The 23,736-nt window shown below is 39.3% G+C and overlaps 1 protein-coding gene across 2 annotated transcripts in view; it reads left to right on the top strand.

Moving 5' to 3' along the window:
- The window catches only part of LOC128697857 (transketolase-like protein 2), a 39,431-nt gene extending 24,004 nt beyond the window's left edge, over positions 1-15,427 (top strand). For both annotated transcript variants that reach the window (XM_053789807.2, XM_053789805.2), the window contains exons 3-10: positions 158-347; positions 590-824; positions 2,462-2,732; positions 3,969-4,107; positions 5,488-5,635; positions 8,116-8,358; positions 12,180-12,411; positions 14,807-15,427. In XM_053789807.2, coding sequence (XP_053645782.1) covers positions 158-347; positions 590-824; positions 2,462-2,732; positions 3,969-4,107; positions 5,488-5,635; positions 8,116-8,358; positions 12,180-12,411; positions 14,807-14,979 — 1,631 coding nt within the window. In that variant the 3' untranslated portion in view covers positions 14,980-15,427. The remainder of the gene's footprint in view (positions 1-157; positions 348-589; positions 825-2,461; positions 2,733-3,968; positions 4,108-5,487; positions 5,636-8,115; positions 8,359-12,179; positions 12,412-14,806) is intronic.
- The last annotated feature ends 8,309 nt before the right edge of the window (positions 15,428-23,736 follow it).

The following is a 23,736-nucleotide window of genomic DNA, read 5'->3' as shown; positions in this document are numbered from 1 at the left end:
AAATTTCTTAGCAGGTGGAAAACATCGCAGTAGCTCTTTTTGAAAACTTGTGTATTCTTTACTATTGTTGGCAGTATTTAATTTAATTTAGATTGTGTTAAACTTTTCCTGTATCGTATTTGAAATTACAAACTTGATGTGGATAATTTTATTTCAGCCTGGGCCGAGGTAGGACTCTTCGCACAAAAGGATCTGCTGAACCTACGTAAAATAGACAATGATCTTGAAGGTCACCCAACTCCAAGACTGAATTTTGTAGATGTAGCAACAGGTTCCCTTGGGCAAGGTCTGTCTGTGGCATGTGGTATGGCATATGTTGGAAAGTACTTCGATAAGGCTTCATACAGGTGTGTATGGATTCATGATTTAATAAACTACTTGTCATTCAATTTAGTGGATTATATTTGAACTAGTAGATATTTACTTGAAATGACTTTAGTTATCTCCATTGCTGTAATGCCTTTACTACTGCATTTCTGTTAGTAATAGAAAAGTTTGCTTAAATTACACAAGCTGAAATTCAGAATATTTTTAATACAGTTAGCAAGTTACTTTGTAGTAAAAAAGATTGTAAATTTTGATATTTCAGAACTTACTGCCTTATTGGTGATGGCGAGAGTGCAGAGGGCAGCATCTGGGAGGCTTTGAGTTTTGCAGGAATAAAAAAATTAGACAACCTAGTGGCAATCTTCGACATTAACCGCTTAGGCCAGTCAGAACCAACTGCTTTCCAGCATGATATGGACATTTACCGTACTAGGTTGGAAAGCTTTGGCTTTAATGCTCTTGTAGTAGATGGACATGATGTGGAGGCACTCTGCAAGGTGAGATTTGAAATCTGATTTACTTGTGCAAATGTGTGAAATGTTCTACGCCTGTCTTTAAGTGCTCAAGACTCGCAGTATCTTTCATTAAAGTTGTATTTTTCAGTATTTGAGACTGATTACATTTAACAATTAAACCAGAGATAATTTGTGCATTAATTTAACCCAGTCCCTCATGCCTAGGCCTCTTGTGCTAAAATTTGCACATGAATCTACATATATGATGCTGACCTCAATAATTTAGATTTGAGACAGTGAAAGGTATTAAAAATGAAAGTTTAGCTTTATAAAATAAGTTAAAAAAAAAAAAGTGTTAATACAGGGTGTCCACTAAAACATTCCCTGATTTCAAACACGTATAACATGTAATTTTATTGTAATCTTTCAGTTAGTAGCTTCAGATGCAGGATTTCAGTTTCATGTGGTATAGGGTAGCATTAAAGATACTCGATGTGCGCCCCTCTGGTTGCTCGGCAAACATCGATGCGATAGTCCAGTTCAATCCAGATGCTCTGAAGCATATCTGGTGTTATCATGCAAACTGCTTCAATGATTGAAATTTTCAGCTCTTCCAGGGTCGTATGTAAACTGTGCTCTTCATGAACCACCAAATAAAGAACTAACAAACAGTTAGGTCCGGTGACCTCTGCAGGTGGCCTGCGAAGTCGCCAGGCCTAACTGCTCGAGACTTCTATTTTTGGTGGTGTGTGAAGAGCACAGTTTACATACCACCACTACCTGCAACCCTGGAGCTGAAAATTTTGATCATTGAAGCATTTCGCCTGATAACACCAGATATGCTGCAGATCGTCTGGACCAAACTGGACTATCACATCGATGTTATACCTGTTTGAAATCGGGGAGTATTTTTGTGGACACCCTGCATATTGCTAGTATGGGTGGAAGGTGTGGCAAGTTTCCACTGGAGGTTTTTCAAATTTTTGAAACTGGCTCTCCCACTAAGGCAAGCTGACCTAAAACAAGGAAACATTTGCTGTCTTGTTAGAAGCATGCTGACATCACAATTCAGATGGCCCCTCAAACTGCAACATCTCCACCTCTGTACTCTACACCTCAAACTAGTGTAACTAATGGGTTTTCCCGAATCTGTTTATAAATTTCACCTTTCACACACTAACAGCAGTCGTGAATAGTACTTAGTCTTCATTCCAATCTAATGCATTCATACAAGATCACCGAATGCTGAAGCCCCAAAGCGCACTGCCTTTACTGCCCCTCTCTCCTTCCACACCATATTTATATACCTTCTTGGTCATCTTGTGCTGCTCCATCCTTTATAAATGCTCAATAATGCTGCACGACTTGGTATTCCGTGTCATATTTGGGTATAAAACACTGTTAATGTACATTTTGCTTGCCATTTCTTGTTTCTATTAATATTCTCAATTAGTAGCCAGTATAGACATTTACTGAGCTTAAATGTAATTATGGAATAATTTTCACCAGTTGCCGTGAATCGACAGAGTAAACCTAGAGGTTTGATTGAAGGAAAGGGGCTCTCTCTTCTTCAAAGTAAACATACAAATTGGAAGCTTTACACTTTGGAGGTTGAACAAATAAAATATTAAGCACATTATTGGTAATCACTTGGATTAGATGTTTTTCACTACTTTCAGGCTTTCCATGAAGCTTCTCAGACCAAAGATAAGCCTACTGCTATTCTTGCAAAAACCTACAAGGGTCGAGGCTTTCCCAGCATCGAGGATGAAGAGAACTGGCATGGAAAACCCTTGGGATCAAAGGCAGAAGCAGTTATTGAACATATTGAAAGTCAGATAAAGAATTCAGGACCTAACACCTTGGTGCCACAGAAGCCCCTACATGAGGATGCGCCTGAGGTGGACATCTCTAACATAAAATTATCTTCACCACCAAATTATGAGAAAGGTAAACATATATTTATAGCTCTTCAGTGCCCAAGTAAGATCCATTTATTTTTCCACTAATTTTTAATGTACTTTGGGACAAAAGTAATTCTGGGCAAGAGGGAGGGCATTTTGATTTTAGCCAGAACTCTTTTCTAAAGAGTTCTATCCACTTTTAAATTTGTGCCTCTTTAACACACGAACAGTGATACTTAATTAAGTTCGTAGAAATAACTTGGTATTTAAGATCCAAGAAATGCATAGTGTTTTGCCTGTAACAATGCAAAATTCCTATACCTGGAGAGGGTTTCGGGGGTCAACGCCCCCGCGGCTCACCTGAGACCAGGCCTCGTGGTGGATCAGGGTCTGATCAACCAGGCTATTACTGCTGGCTGCATGCAAACTGGGTATGAACCACAGCTCAGCTGGTCAGGTAGTGACTTAAGGTGTTCTATATCCATAGAAATTGTATAGCCCCTAGGTAATGAGATAATTTGCTCAAAGGACTGAATGGATTGTTAATGTTCCTATTGTGTGAAGGGCTAATGGCTAGACATAATAGATTGAATAGTAGATTGGAGGGAGTGGATGTATTTAGATATTTGAAGAGAGACTTGTCAACAGATGGGGGGGGGGGGGTTATGAATGTTGTGGAATAGACGAGGAAAAAGGTGGTGCTGTGGAAAATTACTTTTTTATACATCAAACCAGCAGTCTCCCACTGAGATAGTGACCCCCTCAAATCACAATTCCTCTCTGCTTTTCAGCAGGGCACCAATACTAAAATTCAAAACTGAAAATATCCCCACCCCTCCAAAGTGCAGGCACTTTACTTCCCACCCCCAGGACTAGTCTGGCTGACCGGTTTTCCTGAATACCTCTGTAAACGTCGCCTTGCTCACACTCCAACAACAAGTAACTTGCCTCCATTCCTCGTACACATGCTTGCTGGATGTCCAGGCTCCTAACAAAATCTTTACATATACAGTATGTTGCATGCTTACCAAAATTCTCCACTTTAGAAAAAAAAAAAAGTCTTAGATTGTTGAGATTGTCATGTTTGCATACTATTATCACTGTTTCCAGTTTTGTTATTCTCTTGATGGAAAATGGGTGAGTTTTTTTTCCCCTGGTTTAAGATAATAAAAGCAAATTGTTAATAATGAAAGGAAAGTATTAAACTTCCTGGCCTAGGTTGACTAATTATTGTGAAAGTTATGCTTTTTTTTTTTTTTTTCTATATAGCAGTACTTTACAGGTAAAGAAGTAGCGACAAGACAAGCTTATGGCACAGCCCTTTCAAAGTTGGCAGAAAATAATCCTAGAGTAATTGCCCTTGACGGAGACACGAAGAATTCTACCTTCTCTAATGCTATGCTGAAAACTGATGCTGACAGGTGAGTTAAGATTGTGTTATGCCATGTATGTAATATTCTTGTAATACTATTGATTACATTGCTCTTTTTAAGAGGTAGATGAAAGTGATAGTAAGAGGAAAACTAGAAATTCCAAGTATTATGGAACCACAAAAATCAATACTTGCTGTTTTACTTTATATTGATATAGAAATGTCGGTGGATGTTCGGTGTTTACATTGAAGCGTGTAATTAAATGGTACTTTGATAAGGGTAAGGAGTAATTTGTCTCAGATTTAGGAAAGGCATGTGATAGGGTGGATAGGCAAGCAATGTAGCAGATGTTTTAAATGTATGGAATAAGTTGGTTACTAAAACCAGTTTTATGCATAGTGATGTGCAAGTTATAAAGGAGGGGATTATTTCCCAATGAAAGTAGGACTTGATATTTTGAGAGATTGAGAAAGTTGTGAAGGTAGGAAATTAAGTGAACATAGAAAGCATGAAAGTGACAAGTAGCCCCCCCCCCCCAAAAAAAAAAAAAAAAAAAAAAAAAAGTGAAAGATTGGATACAAGAGTAGAGGTAGTGTGGGAGAAATTGATGTACTGATATTTAGGAATACACGTTAGCAAGTAGTGTCTGAAGGATGAGGTAGACCACAAAATAAATGAAAGGAGGGCAAGTAAATAGATGGTGTGTTTAGGCATCTATGGCAAGAATTAAGTTTAAGGCAAATGGAGAGTGCACCAGAGTATAGTGGTGCCAACACTTGTATGGTGTCAGGTATGAGCTTTGAACATGCAATGAGGCTAGGTAGTGGAGATTTCATATTGGAGAGCAGTATCATGCAGAGGATTCAGTGTAGAAATTGGTAGATGGTATGGGGTTACATCTGCTAGGGTTAGGGAGGGATTGTTGAGGTGGTTAGGGCATCTAGAGGATGGAATGGGATAGAATTACAAAGGGTGTATAAATAGTGGGTAGGAGGCGTATAATGGTAAGTGGGGTAGAGTATCCACCAGGCTTGTGTGAGCATGTTAGAATGGAGTGGAAACAAGTAGCTTTTAATGCTTAGATATGTGAGCAAGGTAATGTCTGAAGGAATTCAGATTAACTAATTAGCTGAATTGTCCTGGAGGTAGAAAGGGTAGTGCTTAAACTCTGAAGGTGGGTAGGGATGTTGCAGTTTGAAGATAATCTGGTTAAGACTTTCTGCAAGACACTGTATGCATACATTGTAATTTTTATTCTTTTTGGATCACCCTCTTTGTGGGAAAGCAGACCAGATAAAAAAAAAAAATGCCAAAAGGAATAAAGTACAGTATATATAAATGCAGTTTATAAGTTTTATTGCTAGTGCTGAATAATCACTGGTCATTTTCTTTAATTTCTTTTTTTTTTTTTCTTTTTTTTTTTTCCAGATACATAGAATGCTTCATTGCAGAACAAAACTTGGTGGGTGTTGGTATTGGAGCAACATGCCGTGACAGAACTGTGGCTTTTGTCTCCACTTTTGCTGCTTTCTTTACCCGTGCCTTTGATCAGTTACGCATGGGAGCTATTTCTCAGGTATAATTTCTTAATCGTTGAAAGGACGTATTCATAAAATTTGAAGTGTAGATACACACTGAAGGTACTGTACATGTACATTGAAATAAAAAAAAAATTTGTTGTAGAAAGGAGAGAAAGGAACATAGACTTGTTCTATAATTTCACTTGCTCCTACATTTTTCACATTGACTGCTGCAGTAATGTTTGCATAGCACTTTTCATCTTCAGTACAGTAGTTTCCAAAGCTAATGACTAGAGTACTTTTATACAATTTAATAATCAAAATAAGTTTCATTGTTGTTGATAGTGTACCAGCAGTGCTCACGGCTTGCAGTGTATTCGTTTGAAGTTCAATGAAATAAAAAAAAAAAAAAAAAAAAAAAGTTAAAGTACGTACTACTTCAATAATGAAATGCTGTTACTAAACCAGATAAATTTTGTCTCCCACCAGTTGCTTCTGGTTTTTGCCATTTCATGTCTTCAGGCATTTCTGAATTTCTCCAAATAGCAAATTTGTTTTGTACCTTTTGGCATATTCAATGGTTTTCCCTACATATTCATTGGCTTCAGATCTGGGAATTTCATTAGTTTACTAAATGACAACCTGTAAATTGTAATTTTCTGGCTTGGTGGGTTTACCATAACCAAATCTCTTGTATTGGTCTTTATTTCTTATGTCTTGATTAACCAGATTAGTGATATATTCTAGAGATAGGCTCTGAAACACATGAATGCAAATCTGAAGCAAACTATCTTGTGCTTCTTTATTCTGTTTTTCCACAGTTCCTAGTTTTGTAAGACCTAAAGTAATATAACAACCCCTCTGTGTGTGTGTGTGTGTGTGTGTGTGTGTGTGGGTGTAGGGCAGACTGTACTTGGCAAGGCTTCACTTCATTTCTTCAATCATGTGAATAGTATAGATCTCCAATACTTTATTTGAAAAACTTTCATCTTTGCATTACTCTTGTATAATGTGTAGTGCAGAATTCTTTAACCACTAAGGCTGGTGTAGGATATAATAAAATCTTTATTGCTTCATATTTGCTTGATTAATCAAGATATAGCCTAAGGTACATTATTAAATGGTACAAAATAACCAAATCTTGTATCATAGATAATGGTCCTAATGGAATGTTCTAATTCTGTCATGACTACTCCAATATTTGTAGTTTTTCTGCTACAGGTAACTTAAATCTAATTTTCTTAGTAATAACCACCATTTTGCAGTGCTTCTTTTTCAAGAGTTTTAGATTCCTGTTTAAGCTTTGTCTAATTTTTAACCCCTGTATAGAATTTTACTTGCACATCGTTCTACTTGTACCTAACCACTTGTACTGTCGTTTACACATCAGTGTCTTCTGGAAATTGCAAACATAAATACCATGTAGTCCTTGCACATGAATCTTGTATGTCAGATCTTCATGACCACTACATCACGAAGATAGTCTTAAATTTGATTATTTTTAACTAGAACCATATTAGATAGGTGATGCAGTTTGTATCTGTTATGAGACATAATGTCTGGAAATTACTAAACACCAGTAGATGAACAATCTTCTAAGAATTAACACTACTCATAAAGAACTTGGTTGAATCTCCATTGAGTAATGCAGTATTGTAAAACGGTTTTCTCTCTCTCTCTCTCTCTCTCTCTCTCTCTCTCTCTCTCTCTCTCTCTCTCTCTCTCTCTCTCTCTCTCTCTCTCTCTATCTCTCTCTATCTCTCTCTTCTCCCTTCTCGCTCTTTCTCTCTTTCTCTCTTTCTCTCTCTTTTCTCTCTCTCTTTCTCTCTCTTTCTCTCTCTTTCCTCTCTCTTTCTCATCTCTTTCTCTCTCTTTCTCTCTCTCTTTCTCTCTCTTTCTCTTCCTCTTTCTCTCTCTTTCTCTCTCTTTTTCTCTCCTCTTTCTCTCTTCTTTCTCTCTTTTCTCTCTCTTTCTCTCTCTTTCTTCTCTCTTTCTCTCTCTTTCTCTCTCCTTTTCTCTTTTCTCTCTCTCTCTTTTCTCTCTCTCTCTCTTTTCTCTCTCTCTCTTTTCTCTCTCTCTTTTCTCTCTCTCTCTTTTCTCTCTCTCTCTTTTCTCTCTCTCTCTTTTCTCTCTCTCTCTTTTCTCTCTCTCTCTTTTCTCTCAAAACAAGTCGGCCGTCTCCCACCGAGGCAGGGTGACCCAAAAAAGAAAGAAAATTCCCAAAAACAAAATACTTTCATCATTCAACACTTTCACCTCACTCGCACATTATCACTGTTTTTGCAGAGGTGCTCGGAACGCAAGTTTAGAAGCATATACGTATAAAGATACACGACACATCCCTCCAAACTACTAATATCCCGAAACCCCTCCTTTAGAGTGCAGGCATTGTACTTCCCATTTACAGGACTCAAGTCTGGCTATATAAAAATAACCTGTTTCCCTGAATGTCCCCGGTTGTCCTATTAAAATCTTAACTCGTAATGTAGAAATAAGTTTTAAATTACTTTCATAACTAAATACCACTGTTTTACAGACCAACTTAAATTGTGTAGGATCCCATGCCGGGATCAGTATTGGTGAAGATGGCCCCAGCCAGATGGCACTAGAAGATATAGCAATGTTCCGCTCCATCCCAACTGCCACGGTGTTCTACCCCTCTGATGCTGTATCTACAGAACGTGCATGTGAACTAGCAGCAAACACTAAAGGCATTTGCTTCATCCGTACTTCTCGTCCAGGGACTGCAGTTGTCTATGATAATGATCATGAATTTGAGGTCAGCTTTTTTGCATAGTAATATTTTATGGTCTTGTATGATTCTGTACAATCTTGTTAAATTTTGGAGTCATAATGTATAAAGATTTTCTTAATGTATTCTGTATTCGTGAAAATGTTAATGATTTTTTCACTTTCAGTTGTGAAAAATTGGATTATTTTCTGCTAAAGAAAATAGAAAATGTCCAGAAAATAATATGCACATTTTACATGGAAGTGCTGAACTCATAGGGGTTAGTGCCGGGGAATGGAAGGCAATCATAGCCCCCCATCCTTGATGGATGGGGGGCTGGGAAAGCACAATACAGTCAATCTTCTAATTAATGTATGAATGGGGAAGGGGAGGTATATTATTGCCACTTCGTCCCTAGATTACAAATTATTAAATTTATTTTTCAGGGTTGTAAATGAACACTTTGGAATCGGTAGATTGTTGATTTGGAAAACTTTTAAAATTAAAAAATATAGTAACCTAAAAAGCACAGCACTATACTGTACAGGAATTTTAAATGAAGTTGAAGGTGCAGTAGTACTGTCATTACGATTTCGTGAGTTGTGGACATTATACTGATTATACAGTATGTACTGTAATTTACAGGAAGTTTGCTTAACTTTATACTTTCCACTACTAAAGTGCTATGACAGAATTATTTTAATGGTACTGTAAAGTTCCACTAGTGAAATCCTAGATGGCTAGCATCTACAATAATCCTAAGAGCATAGTTCGTAAGTTTATCCTTGCTTTTATGGATGTCACTGTTTCTCGACTTGTTCCTTACACGCCCATGCAATTTAGACGCCAGACTTGACCTTCCTTATTAGTCTGAGTTTCCTCTTCATATGAAATTTTCACATTTCCTCTTGGCACCACCATTTGCTTTAGAAACCATTGTTAATTTAACTTAGTATATTAATCATACAAAACACTAAATCCAGGAAAAAATTTTTTTTGACTGACTGACAAGTGAAAATGTGACTGAGCATAGCCAATAAATTGGCACAGGTAGCCTATGGCTTGGGAAATAATGAAAATGAGTTCTAGACAAGGGGAGACTGATGAATACCAGGGAAATATTGAAATCGTCAAACTTGGTTCATTGACTTAGAAGACTACCAGTCCCACATCGTAAAAAATCTTTGAAAGGGTTCTAAGAAGCAGGATTGCCACTCGCTTAGGCACCCATCAGTTGCACAACCCATGGCAACATAAGTTTAGAGCAGATAACTCCTGCCTATCCCATCTACTGGACCACTATGATAGTCTTGGATGCTCTGGAGGACAAACAAAATGCAGATGTAGTACAGCCTCGCCTCACTTAGCAACGGAGTTCCATTCCAAAGACCACATTGGTAAACAAATTCGGCGCTATGTGAGGAGCATACTATAATGGTGGTTGGTTTGTCTACCATCTTTGATATTGTTTTAATGTCACCTTTACACCATTTATAACACTTGTGGTATATTTTTAAAGGTTTATACAGTGGACTCTCGGTTATAGGCCATTCCACTTATCAGCCAACTCGGTTATCGGCCGTATGGGACATGTCGACCCACCTGCCTGCCAGCCACTCGTGCATTCGTAAGTCAGTCTGGCTGTTCCTCTGGGTGAGTGAGGACACTTCTGCTCATTCATCCAAACATCAAGGAAGCTAATTTTGTGAAAGGTAGTGTAACAGGGTGGCAGGACCCCAATGGAAATATGTCACTCGGACTTTTTTGGGTTATCTTAGGTTCTTTACACATATGCTGTGGAAAGGACATAGGGAGTGTAGCAGGGAAACAGGGAGTGTGGAAGGGAGGCAGGCAGGCAGGCAGGCAGGGAGTGTAGCAGGGAAATGGAGTGTGGCAGGCAGGGAAGGAAGTAACCCTAGAGAGGGCTTTGATACCTGAAGTCCTTATGGAGGGGGATTCCCCTTCCAAACAATGTCCTCCCTGTCTTCCATTAGCCAACAAGTCTTCAATAAAGGTATGTAATAGTGATTTAAATGTTCATTTATTTATTTTTTTAGTTGTCATTGTTTTGTGTATGTAAAACTATAATCTTTAAAAAATGTATTTTTGGTTACTATTTTTGGGTGTCTGGAACGGATTAATTGTATTTACATTAATTCATATGGGAAATACTTCGATTTTAGGCCATTTCGGTTTTAGGCGGACCTTCTGGAATGGATTATGGCTGATAACTGAGGGTCCATTGTACAGCAGTGTACTGTATTGCAATAAACAGAATAGAGGAAATCAGCTGTAATATACATTTAGTTTTGTATACTGCTCAGAGAGCCTGTCGTAAATCGGTCGTCGCTAAGTGAGGAGAGGCTGTATATACAGACTTGGCAAAAGCAGTCAAGTGCCATCATGGTGTAATAGCACACACAATACGTGATAAAGAACTAACAGTAGTTAGTAGATGGGTCTATAACTTCCTAACAAATAGAACACTGTAATAGTAAACAGTAAAGTCAGTGGCTACAGTGAGCTCTGTTCCACAAGGTAGAGTACTCTTCCATCCTGTTCCACATCCTTGTATCTGACATACAGATGTAAACCACAGCATGGTGTCCCCCTTTGCAGATGATGCCTGAATTTGTACGAGTGTTGTCTATCAAAGACACTGCAGATCTCCAGGTGGACATCAACCAAATCTTTAACAGGCCACAGAAAACATTGGGGTTCAACGAAAACTAATTCCAGTTAGTCTTATGGAAAATGCTAGGAAACTTGAACTGTATTGGAGTATAAAGCAAATTCAACCACACAATAGAGCAAAAAACAGTTGTAAAGGACATGGGAGTGATAATGTCAGAATCTCGCTTTCAAAGATCACAATGATGTATCTACCACATCTGCACAGAAAATAAGATGGATAATGAGAACCTTCAAAACTAGAGATGCCAAGTCCATGATTCTCTTTAGATTCCTTGTTTTCTAGGCTGGAATATTGCTGTACATTAATGGCCCCCTTTCAAGGCAGGCGAAATTGCAGACCTTGAGAATATACAGAACTTTCATGGCATGTATGTATAAATGATAAAGCATCCAAATTACTAGGAATGGTTTAAGTCCCTTGAGTTGTATTCCCTGGAATGCAGGCAAGAAAGATGCATGATAATGTACAATTGGAAAATCCTAGAGGAACTAGTCCCATATCTGCACACAAAAATCACTCCTTACAAAAGTAACACTTAGCAGGAGCTGCAGCAGCCCCCCCCCCCCCCCCCCCCCCCCCCCCCCGAGAGAATACAAGTGTCGGGGGCCCAAGACGGTTCAACAGCCTTGCAGCATACATAAGGGACAATACCAATAGACCCCTGGCTGTCTTCAAGGAGGAGCTGGACATGCCTAAAGTCAGTACCTGACTAGTCAGGCTGTGGTTCATACATTGGTTTACTTGTGGACAGCAGTAACAGTCCTGGTTGATCAGGCCCTGATCCACTATGAAGCCTGGTCATGGACTGGGCCATGGGAGAATTGGCCCCTGAAACCACTCTAGGTCACTATGGACAAAATTTGGATTCTACAGACTACTTCCATTTTGTCCAAATTCCAATGTTGGCCTGGCCAACTTTTTGGTCCGTAGCTTCTGAAATCCATTAATTTGAGGTTTTACTATTCCCACAGACTATGTAAATAGTGTAGTGTTTAAGGGTTTTCTAGTGTGACACCTTCACTATCCTTTTAAATATATAATGGGATAAATAACATGTAGAAATTAATTATTATAAATTTAGAAAGTGTTCTATAGCATGTTTAATTCCCATAATGAAATAGTATATAGGACACCTGAAAATTTTAAAATGCTAAATTTGAATAAATGTTTCCAGATTGGCAAAGCTAATGTAATAAAATCGTCTGACAAGGATCAAATCCTGGTAATAGGTGCAGGAATAACATTGAAGACGGCACTGAAAGCTGCTGAAAGTTTGAGTGGCGAAGATATCAACGTGCGTGTCGTGGATCTCTTTACTATAAAGCCTATCGACAAGGATGGAATTATTAAAAATGCAAGAGACTGTGGTGGCCGCATCATTGTTGTAGAGGATCATTACGCTGAAGGTTGGTTATGAAGATTTAAAATCTTCCATTCTTTTAAATTTGAAGGGAAAAATAACTGTGCAGCTGGGCTTAACATTTAATTAAGACTTCTTAACCACCCCCATAATGATTTTTTTTTTTTTTTTAATTTAAATTTTTTATCTGTACTCTTTGCAATATTTTCCTGCTTGAAATAATACCTAACTGTTTAATAATAGTTCATTTATTTGCCTACATCATAAATTTTCTTTAATAAATTCATTAGTAATGCAGTAAATAAAATTCACTTACTTGGTTATCCACTTCTTTCCTCTTGCTGTATTAGATTTTAAAGTTGCCCCTAGAGCTCTAGGTAGTATGAATGTAATTTACATTAAACACAACTATTGGTGTGCATGCACTCACTAACCGCTGAACATTTAGCATATGAAGGCCAGGAACAAAGACGTGCTGTCAGTAAACTTTGATTCCTTTATGCACCTACCCACTTTATTAAGGTACAATAATTATTTTCTCTTTATTGTAAAACACATATTACCACCCTTTAGAGGTGTGGTGTAGTGTAGGAGTTTGAAAGTACTTTTCAATTACGGTGCACTTGGTTAACAAATTAACCTGATGCTATGTGTGCATTAAACTTAAGGTTGAAATCTTCTGTAACCTTGTCAGTCAGTGAAGTTAGCCAAAGCTTGCTTTGCATGGACTTAATGCTTTATTACCATGTTTAAATTAATCTTTATTTGATGTAAGTAATCAGTGGGAGATGACCTGTCAAAAAAAAAAAAAAATATTAAGAGCACTTGGTAAACTAAGGGTCCTAAGTCTTATGTTAAACAATATTAGTCAGTAAACTTGCCCCATCAACATTACTACCAAAAATAAATCTTAATTTAACTAGTGCAGTAGGCATAACCCCCAGATATTAAAAATTAAGCTATATATGTATTTATTTTTTTATTTTATTTATTATGCATAGCTCAGTTACTTTCATTAGCACACTCGTTACTCAGAAAAGTTGTAATACTTATTCTATTAGTTATACTGCAATAACTTAAATTATGTAAAGTAAAAGGACACAAGTGCAACTAATGTGACATTTTATTGTGGCAACGTTTCGCTCTCCAGGAGCTTTATCAAGCCATTACAAACAATACATGGACACAGAGGGTATATAAAGGCTCAGTGAGGTGCAATACTAGTGAGGTACCATTTCAATGTTCACTAGTGGTGGTGGTGGTAGTAGTGACAAAAGTAATAAAATATGGTAGAGCAATTAATTCGTACATGAGTAAAAGGATATAAAAGCTGTTACTTGGGTAACATAAAAATAGGTTGGACAAATATAGACTGGAAAGAGGCAGCTTGTTTCAGTGTTCACTCTGTAATGTGCTTTGTGTAGTATAACAGGAGACTGTGATGGCAGGGTTTACTGTTTTCAGGAGGATTCTTGCTAAGACTTCGGAGATGGTGAAGCTGCCGTTGTTTTGTTTAATTGTATTTGAAACGGCGATCAGTGCTGATTCGAGGCACTTGCGTCTGCGGAAATTAGTTTCTTTGATCATTAATTGGGCGTCTCTGAATTTCATGAGATGATTGGTGGAATTTCGGTGTTGTACACAGGCGTTGTTAAAGTTATCGTTCCTACATGAGTAAATGTGTTCATTGAGGCGGGTGTCGAGGTTTCTTGCTGTTTCACCTATGTAAATCTTGTCACAGCCTCCACAGGGTATAGTGTAAACTCCTGCATTGACTGGTTCGTGGTGCTTGGATTTTGTCCTGGTTAGATCCTTTATTGAAGTGCTAGAAGCGATGGCGACTCTGGTGTTAGCTTGTGAAAGTACTTCTGAGATGTTCAGTGCAACCTGGCTGCTGGGAAGAATTATAACTTTGTTGGGAGTGGTGTTGATGTGTGGAGAATTAATGATCTGAAGCTCTTTTCTTGCAGTCTTTGATGAAAAAAGAAGGAAAATGTAACTTGGCGAGTGTTTGGTGAATGTATGTACATTCCTCATCAAACTCAGGACTACAAATTCGGTATGCTCTTAGGAAAAACCCGATGATGCCTCTTTTGGTCTTGGTATCTTGACTGGAATAGAAGTGTGCGAGATCATTTTTATTGGTGGGTTTCCGATAAACTTGAAATCTTAGGTTGTCTACTTTGTGAATGAGGATATCGAGGAAAGGTAGCTTGTCATTGGACTCTTCTTGTTTGTAATGGCTTGATAAAGCTCCTGGAGAGCGAAACGTTGCCACAATAAAATGTCACATTAGTTGCACTTGTCCTTTTACTTTACATATTGTTGGTAATTCTACCAACTTTATTACAACTTAAATTATCTAGGTATTTTAGTGGGGAAGGGGGGATAGGTACTTTGAAACTAATACACAATGCAAGTTTCTTAAATTAAAATTTTAGGTGGCATTGGTGAAGCAGTGATGTCTGCAGTTGCCTTGGAGCGCGACATAATCGTCCGTCACCTGGCTGTTCCTCGTGTACCACGCTCTGGAAAGTGTGACGAATTATTGGATATGTTTGGTATTTCTGCTTCAGCAATAATCAAAGCTGCTAAAGAGATAAAGAATCTGTAGACCTAAACTGCAACATATATTAATCTTCCAAAGAACTGTTCACTCAATGTTTCAAGAGCTTTGGTAAATTGTAAAGCTGGCAATTTAATCATCTCATATTTATTGTACCTGTGATTGAACCAAATACTGTCAGGGGGCCAGAGAGCATTCCAGCAAATTAATATACTTTCCAGTACATTCCAGTAATGGACCAGATAATGAAGTCATGTTTTGATCCCTATACACTACTTTAGTAATCCATTTAAAGTTGAGTGATACAGTAGTCTGAAGTGGTTAACTTAATGTAATAAAATGTCACTTGTGATAAATAGTTTATGGAAAGACTTTTCCTGTGTAAATTGGTTCTATATTTGGATAAGTTTTCTTTTAAAATTATTGTATTTGCTTTTGAAAATTCCTTGCCAAAAATCTAAATAGTTGTAATAAAGAAGTGTATATATTATATAAATTTTCTTTTACCTAAAGTTTTGAAAAATGCCATATAAGGTGAAGACTCTATTTTACTATGAAATAATTTGTCATCAAGTAACAACTAATGTCCCCTTGCCAAAATTATGCAATCTTCCCTGTATGGAGGGTAATTCATCTTGAGGGGCTCTTGCTTCAAACTGAGCTCATCTCCCTCTGCCATGGATTGCATCTGGTAATGTCTAAACCCTTACTTTAGATTATTTTAGGCCACCACATACTAGTAGTTTAATTAGGCTTATGCTAAGTGTTGAGTACCACTAATAAAAGGGGAAAGATAAGTCATCCTTCAAATGGGGCACACAGGGAAGAGCTACCAAGTGAAATACTAATAACCAGTTGTACCAACTTTTGACTTAAATTTTTGCATCCACCTCCACTAATCCCTATCTCTGCACTTGCCATGATATTCTTCAGGTCACTTGTTCTCTAGGCTGGAATCTTGCTGTATACTAAAAGCCCCCTTAAAAGCAAATGACATAGCCGAGCACCTAAATTACTGGGAGTGCTAGAATCCCTTAGAACAGTATACCCTAGAACACAGGTGAGATATGCATCATAATCTACACCTGGAAGATACTAGAGTGATTGGTCTTGCACCTGCATAGATGTCGGACTTTTTGATAAGCAAGATAAATTTGCAACATTTAGGTCTCTTTATTCTGAAAATTTTTGCCTACACAGTAGGCTTCATCAGCCAAATGCAGATGAGGAAGCAGGAGAGAATTAAAGACAATGTATTCAGTCAATCACCTTTGAAGTAGCTTTGAGGTGGTCATTCCCTCAGCCTGGAGAAGAGCTCCGCTCCACAGTCTTGAGACAATTTAAACTGTTTTAGGTATTGGCTGGCAAAACTTCTCCACATTAAAGATGCCCAAATGTTGCACCAGTGTTTCATTCACCAGAGTAAGACAAGATTTTATTCAGATTTTTAACTGGGAAAGTTAGCCATCCAGGATAATCTAATATAGTCAGGGCGTCATTGAGGACACTCGTTTCCACTGTGATCCTTCAGTCTTGTCCCCTGGGATGCCACCTACACCAGTCGACTAACGCCCAGCTACTTACTGCTAAATGAACAAGGACTGCAGGTGTGAGGAAACGCGTCCAATATTTCCAGCTATGCCTGTGATTGAACCAAGGACATTTACTAAGAATCTGTTAACATTTTCATAAGTTATATGCTCTACCTGCTGCATTCATACAGGCTGCACCTACATCCACCTCTTCTTTCGTTGTTTCAGAGACTACAGTGCGTTATAAGCAATCTACAAATTCAATTTCACATTTCATCCCCTCAAGGGAGGCTCCTTGATGCTGGTGAGGGGCTCTTTATCTAGGGAATTGGATCTGTGCTCCTGTTTCCTGAATTGAGCCTGAATACCTTCCATCCTTCCCCCAACATACGCTGTATAATCCTATGGGTTTAGTGCTCCCCCATGATTATAATAAAATAATCTTCACATTTCATTGACTTTTTATCTAGCATTTCCAGCCAGGTACCATACTGTTATGGGGAACACTCTTAACCCCATCCATCACCAAGGATTACGTTTGTGCCTTGGTGCTTTTCGATCTTCCTCTGTTGAGAGCCTCTATGCAGAAGCGAATGTTCCATCCTTGTCTGATCGCCGTGATGCCCATTGCCTTTGCTACTATGTACGCTCTCATGATCTCCACAATCCTTCCATTTATAGAATGGTCACCGACGTTAGTAGACATTCTTTATTCGTTTGCCGCCCGTTTGCTCCGTCCCTTTTCTCTTCGCCTACATTCACTCTTGTCTTCCCTTCAGTTACCACCTTTATGTTCGTGTAGCATCTCACTTTTCCCTACCCCCCCTGGGAAGTTCCAGCTGTTCGGGTCTGTTCTTTCTCACTTCCTTGCTCGAAAGCTCAACTGCCTACGGTGGCTTCCCGCTCTGTTTTTCTTGATCACTTCCACTCCCATTCTCATGCCATCGCTGTGTACACAGATGGCTCCAAGTCTTCAGACGGCGTCGGATTCGCAGCAGTGTTTCCGGACAGTGTCATGCGGGGGCATTTACTATCTTCGGCTAGCATTTTTACTGCTGAATTGTATGCCATTCTTGCAGCACTTATTCGTATCGCATCTATGCCTGTGTCATCATTTGTGGTAGTCTCAGACTCCCTTAGTGCTCTACAGGCTGTACGAAAATCTGATACATCTCTACGCCTAGTTCTACGTATCCAACTTTGGCTACACCATATCTTTACCAAGCATAAAGATATTGTTTTTTGTTGGGTCCCTGGTCTTGTCGACGTACAGGGCAATGAACAGGCAGACACTGCTGCGCGGTCAGCAGTACATGACCTACCAATTTCCTATAGAGGTGTTCCATTTCTGGACTATTTTGCTGCAATAGCTACCCACCTTCACGCCTGTTGGCAACAACGTTGGTCAATTCTGCTTGGAAACAAACTTCATTCTATTAAACCGAGCATAGGTTACTGGCCGTCTTCTTGTCATCAGTGCCGTGGTTGGGAGACCCCACTCTCCCGCCTTCGCATTGGCCACACTCGTCTTACTCACGGTATCTCATGGAGAGGCACCCTGTACCTCTCTGTGAGCAGTGTCAAGTTCCAGTATCGATTAGCCACATTCTGTTAGACTGCCCTCTCTATCAACGAGCACGCAGAATTTACCTCCAACGTCGTCTTCGTTCTACTACTCTCTCTTTACCTTCCCTTCTTGCTGATGGACCCTCCTTTAATCCTGACTCTCTCATTGACTTCTTGACAACGACTGATATACTCCACAAACTCTGATGATGATACCTTACGCACTCCCCTCAGCCCTTTCTAGCTCAGTCTCTTGCTGCCCTTTACCCTTTCACCATCCACTGCCCCGCTGTTATCCGTAACCTATTACTCATCCATCTCCCTTTTGCCACCTGATGCCCTCGCTTCCTTCCTGCCCTGCAGCGCTGTATAGCCCTTGTGGCTTAGCGGTTCTTTTATTATATGGGGAACACTAAACCTGTAGGGATTATACAGTGCCTGTGGGGTGGGTTAAGGCAGTCAGGCTTAATTCAAGGAACCTTTACGTACTGATGTTCACGGCAGTGAACTTGCTTAGCTGCATTATCCAGTTTCAAGATTTACTGCAGCACTGCATGACCCTTGTGTGTTTAATGCTTAATCATGACTATAATAATACTCAAGATCTACCAACCCCCAACCTTATGGAACTGATCTATTTTTCACTGGTGAGCTCTGCCTACTTAAAACAATGTCTTCGACTGCTGTAACTCTACTCTGCCTTCAGTAAATTATTCATCTTCTTGCCTCTGTATCAGACTGAAAAAACCTGTTGTGCAGGCATAAATGTTTCGCCAATAAAGATACCATGACGTTATACACGTGTCTTACTTACCAAACCCAAACTGGGTTGCAGGAGTGGGCAACCACGTTTGCGGGAGTACGACTCTGGCACACATGCTTTGCATCGGGATACCACACTCAGAGATCCAACATCTCGCCGGTCCAAGCTATCGATTCAGCACTCTCTCATAGATTGTCATAGCTGTCAGCTGGAGAGTAAGCAAAACTCACTTTTGAGATCTGCAACACCTTGTTAAGCTCACTAACAGACCACCTCGCTGAAAGCCTCACCTTCAAAACAGACAAGCTTTCACTTTTTTTTTTTTCGACAGTGATTAACCAACTGCACCAACTTTATTTTACACCGCCACTAGCCCAATTCCATTAACCAGTGCCATCACACTAACTAGTACCTTCACACATTAACCAGTACCTTCACACACTTACCAGTACCTTCGCACACTAACCAGTACCTTCACACAGTAACCAGTACCTTTACACACTAAACAGTAACTTCATACATTAACCAGTACCTTCACACACTAACCAGTACCTTAACACACTAAACAGTATTATTATTATTATTATAATCAAGGGGGACGCGCTACCTTCACACACTAACCAGTACCTTAACACACTAAACAGTAACTTCATACATTAACCAGTACCTTCACACACTAACCAGTACCTTCAAACATTAACCAGTAACTTCACACATTAACCAGTACCTTCATACAGTAACCAGTACCTTCACGCACTAACCAGTACTTTCACACACTAACCAGTACCTTCACACATTAACCAGTACCTTCACACAACCAGTACGTTCACACATTAACCAGTACCTTCACACAACCAGTACCTTCACACACTAACCAGTACCTTCACACATTAACCAGTACCTTCACACATTAACCAGTACCTTCACACACTAACCAGTACCTTCACACATTAACCAGTACCTTCACACATTAACCAGTACCTTCACACATTAACCAGTACCTTCACACATTAACCAGTACCTTCACACATTAACCAGTACCTTCACACATTAACCAGTACCTTCACACACTAAACAGTACCTTCACGCACTAACCAATACCTTCACACATTAACCAGTACCTTCACACATTAACCAGTACCTTCACACACTAAACAGTACCTTCACGCACTAACCAGTACCTTCACACATTAACCAGCACCTTCACACAGTAACCAGTACCTTCACACATTAACCAGTACCTTCACACACTAACCAGTACCTTCACACATTAACCAATACCTTCACACATTAACCAGTACCTTCACACATTAACCAGTACCTTCACACACTAAACAGTACCTTCACACAGTAACCAGTACCTTCACACATTAACCAGTACCTTCACACATTAACCAGTACCTTCACACATTAACCAGTACCTTCACACACTAAACAGTACCTTCAAACAGTAACCAGTACCTTCACACAGTAATCAGTACCTTCACACATTAACCAGTACCTTCGCACATTAACCAGTACCTTCACACAGTAACCAGTACCCTCACACATTAATCAGTACTTTCACACATTAACCAGTACGTTCACACAGTAACCAGTACCTTCACACATTAACCAGTACCTTCACACATTAACCAGTACCTTCACACATTAACCAGTACCTTCACACACTAACCAGTACCTTCACACATTAACCAGTACCTTCACAGCCAGTACCTTCACACATTAACCAGTACCTTCACACATTAACCAGTACCTTCACACAACCAGTACCTTCACACATTAACCAGTACGTTCACACATTAACCAGTACGTTCACACATTAACCAGTACCTTCACACACTAACCAGTACCTTCACACATTAACCAGCACCTTCACACATTAACCAGTACCTTCACACATTAACCAGTACCTTCACACTCTAACCAGTACCTTCACACATTAACCAGTACCTTCACACATTAACCAGTACCTTCACACATTAACCAATACCTTCACACACTAAACAGTACCTTCACACAGTAACAAGTACCTTCACACATTAACCAGTACCTTCACACATTAACCAGTACCTTCACACATTAACCAGTACCCTCACGCACTAACCAGTACCTTCACACATTAACCAGTAACTTCACACATTAACCAGTACCTTCACACATTAACCAGTACGTTCACACATTAACCAGTACCTTCACACAACCAGTACCTTCACACACTAACCAGTACCTTCACACATTAACCAGTACCTTCATACATTAACCAGTACCTTCACACATTAACCAGTACCTTCATACATTAACCAGTAACTTCACACATTAACCAGTACCTTCACACAGAAACCAGTACCTTCACACAACCAGTACGTTCACACATTAACCAGTACCTTCACACATTAACCAGTACCTTCACACACTAACCAGTACCTTCACACATTAACCAGTACCTTCACACAACCAGTACCTTCACACATTAACAAGTACCTTCACACACTAACCAGTACCTTCACACATTAACCAGTACCTTCACACATTAACCAGTACCTTCACACAACCAGTACCTTCACACATTAACCAGTACCTTCACACACTAACCAGTACCTTCACACATTAACCAGCACCTTCACACATTAACCAGTACCTTCACACATTAACCAGTACCTTCCCGCACTAACCAGTACCTTCACACATTAAGCAGTACCTTCCCACATTAACCAGTACCTTCACACACTAAACAGTACCTTCACACAGTAACCAGTACCTTCACACAGTAACCAGCACCTTCACACATTAACCAGTACCTTCACATATTAACCAGTACCTTCACACACTAACCAGTACGTTTACACAGTAATCAGTACGTTCACACATTAACCAGTACGTTCACACATTAACCAGTACGTTCACACATTAACCATTACCTTAACACATTAACCAGTACCTTCACACATTAACGAGTACTTTCATACATTAGCCAGTACGTTCACACAGTAACCAGTACCTTCACACATTAACCAGTACCTTCACACAGTAACCAGTACCTTCACACATTAACCAGTACCTTCACACAGTATCCAGTACCTTCACACAGTAACCAGTACCTTCACACATTAACCAGTACCTTCACACAGTAACCAGTACCTTCACACATTAACCAGTACCTTCACACATTAACCAGTACCTTCACACAGTATCCAGTACCTTTACACATTAACGAGTACTTTCACACATTAACCAGTACGTTCACACAGTAACCAGTACCTTCACACATTAACCAGTACCTTCACACATTAACCAGTACCTTCACACATTAACCAGTACCTTCACACAGTAACCAGTATCTTCACACATTAACCAGTACCTTCACACATTAACCAGTACCTTCCCAGATTAACCAGTACCTTCACACATTAACCAGTACGTTCACACAGTAACCAGTACCTTCACACAGTAACCAGTACCTTCACACATTAACCAGTACCTTCACACATTAACCAGTACGTTCACACATTAACCAGTACCTTCACATATTAACCAGTACCTTCACACATTAACCAGTACCTTCACACATTAACCAGTACGTTCACACATTAACCAGTACCTTCACACATTAACCAGTACGTTCACACAGTAACCAGTATCTTCACACATTAACGAGTACTTTCACACATTAACCAGTACCTTCACACATTAACCAGTACGTTCACACAGTAACCAGTACCTTCACACAGTAACCAGTACCTTCACACATTAACCAGTACCTTCACATGTTAACCAGTACCTTCACACATTAACCAGTACCTTTACACATTAACCAGTACCTTCACACATTAACCAGTACCTTCACATATTAACTAGTACCTTCACACAACCAGTACCTTCACACATTAACCAGTACCTGCACACATTAACCAGTACCTTCACACATTAACCAGTACCTTCACACATTAACAAGTACCTTCACACTTTAACCAGTACCTTCACACATTAACCAGTACCTTCACACAACCAGTACCTTCACACATTAACCAGTACCTTCACATATTAACCAGTACCTTCACACAACCAGTACCTTCACACATTAACCAGTACCTTCACACATTAACCAGTACCTTCACACAGTAACCAGTACCTTCACACCGTAACCAGTACCTTCACACATTAACGAGTACTTTCACACATTAACCAGTACCTTCACACAACCAGTACCTTCACACAACCAGTACCTTCACACAACCAGTACCTTCACACATTAACCAGTACCTTCACACATTAACCAGTACCTTCACACATTAACCAATACCTTCACATATTAATCAGTACCTTCACACAACCAGTACCTTCACACATTAACCAGTACCTTCACACAACCAGTACCTTCACACAACCAGTACCTTCACACATTAACCAGTACCTTCACACATTAACCAGTACCTTCACACATTAACCAGTACCTTCACACATTAACCAGTACCTTCACACATTAACCAGTACCTTCACACATTAACCAGTACCTTCACACATTAACCAGTACGGGTTAATGTGTGGGTACATTATTTTATATAATTATGATACAAATTACTCAGTGTTCCCCTCAACACTACATTCTCAGCTACACATTTGGTGAATCTTAATATTTCCGACACCGGCTTTATCTTCCAATTTCCCCCCGCCCCCCAGGACATTCCCTTACATTGTTTCGGCTTATTTCTGTAGTGGAATGAATGTAAGCTGTAGCGGCAGTAACAAGCAATAATAAGTGTCTCATAAAAACAAAATCCCCCCGTTCTACTGTGGATGATTTTTTTTTATTATTATAATACGGTGGATTAAGATAGTTTAGACACTATTTTGACCAATTTGTTCCCGCATGACATTTCTTCCAGTTTCCAGAGCCAATATACACAGTGGGAAGAGTACTTGTGCAACATTTAGGAATCCTTA

Source organism: Cherax quadricarinatus, chromosome 68 (genome assembly GCF_038502225.1).
Source record: "Cherax quadricarinatus isolate ZL_2023a chromosome 68, ASM3850222v1, whole genome shotgun sequence".
NCBI lineage: Eukaryota > Metazoa > Arthropoda > Malacostraca > Decapoda > Parastacidae > Cherax > Cherax quadricarinatus.
Note: the sequence above shows the minus strand (reverse complement) of the source record. Positions and strands in the feature narration are given on the sequence as shown.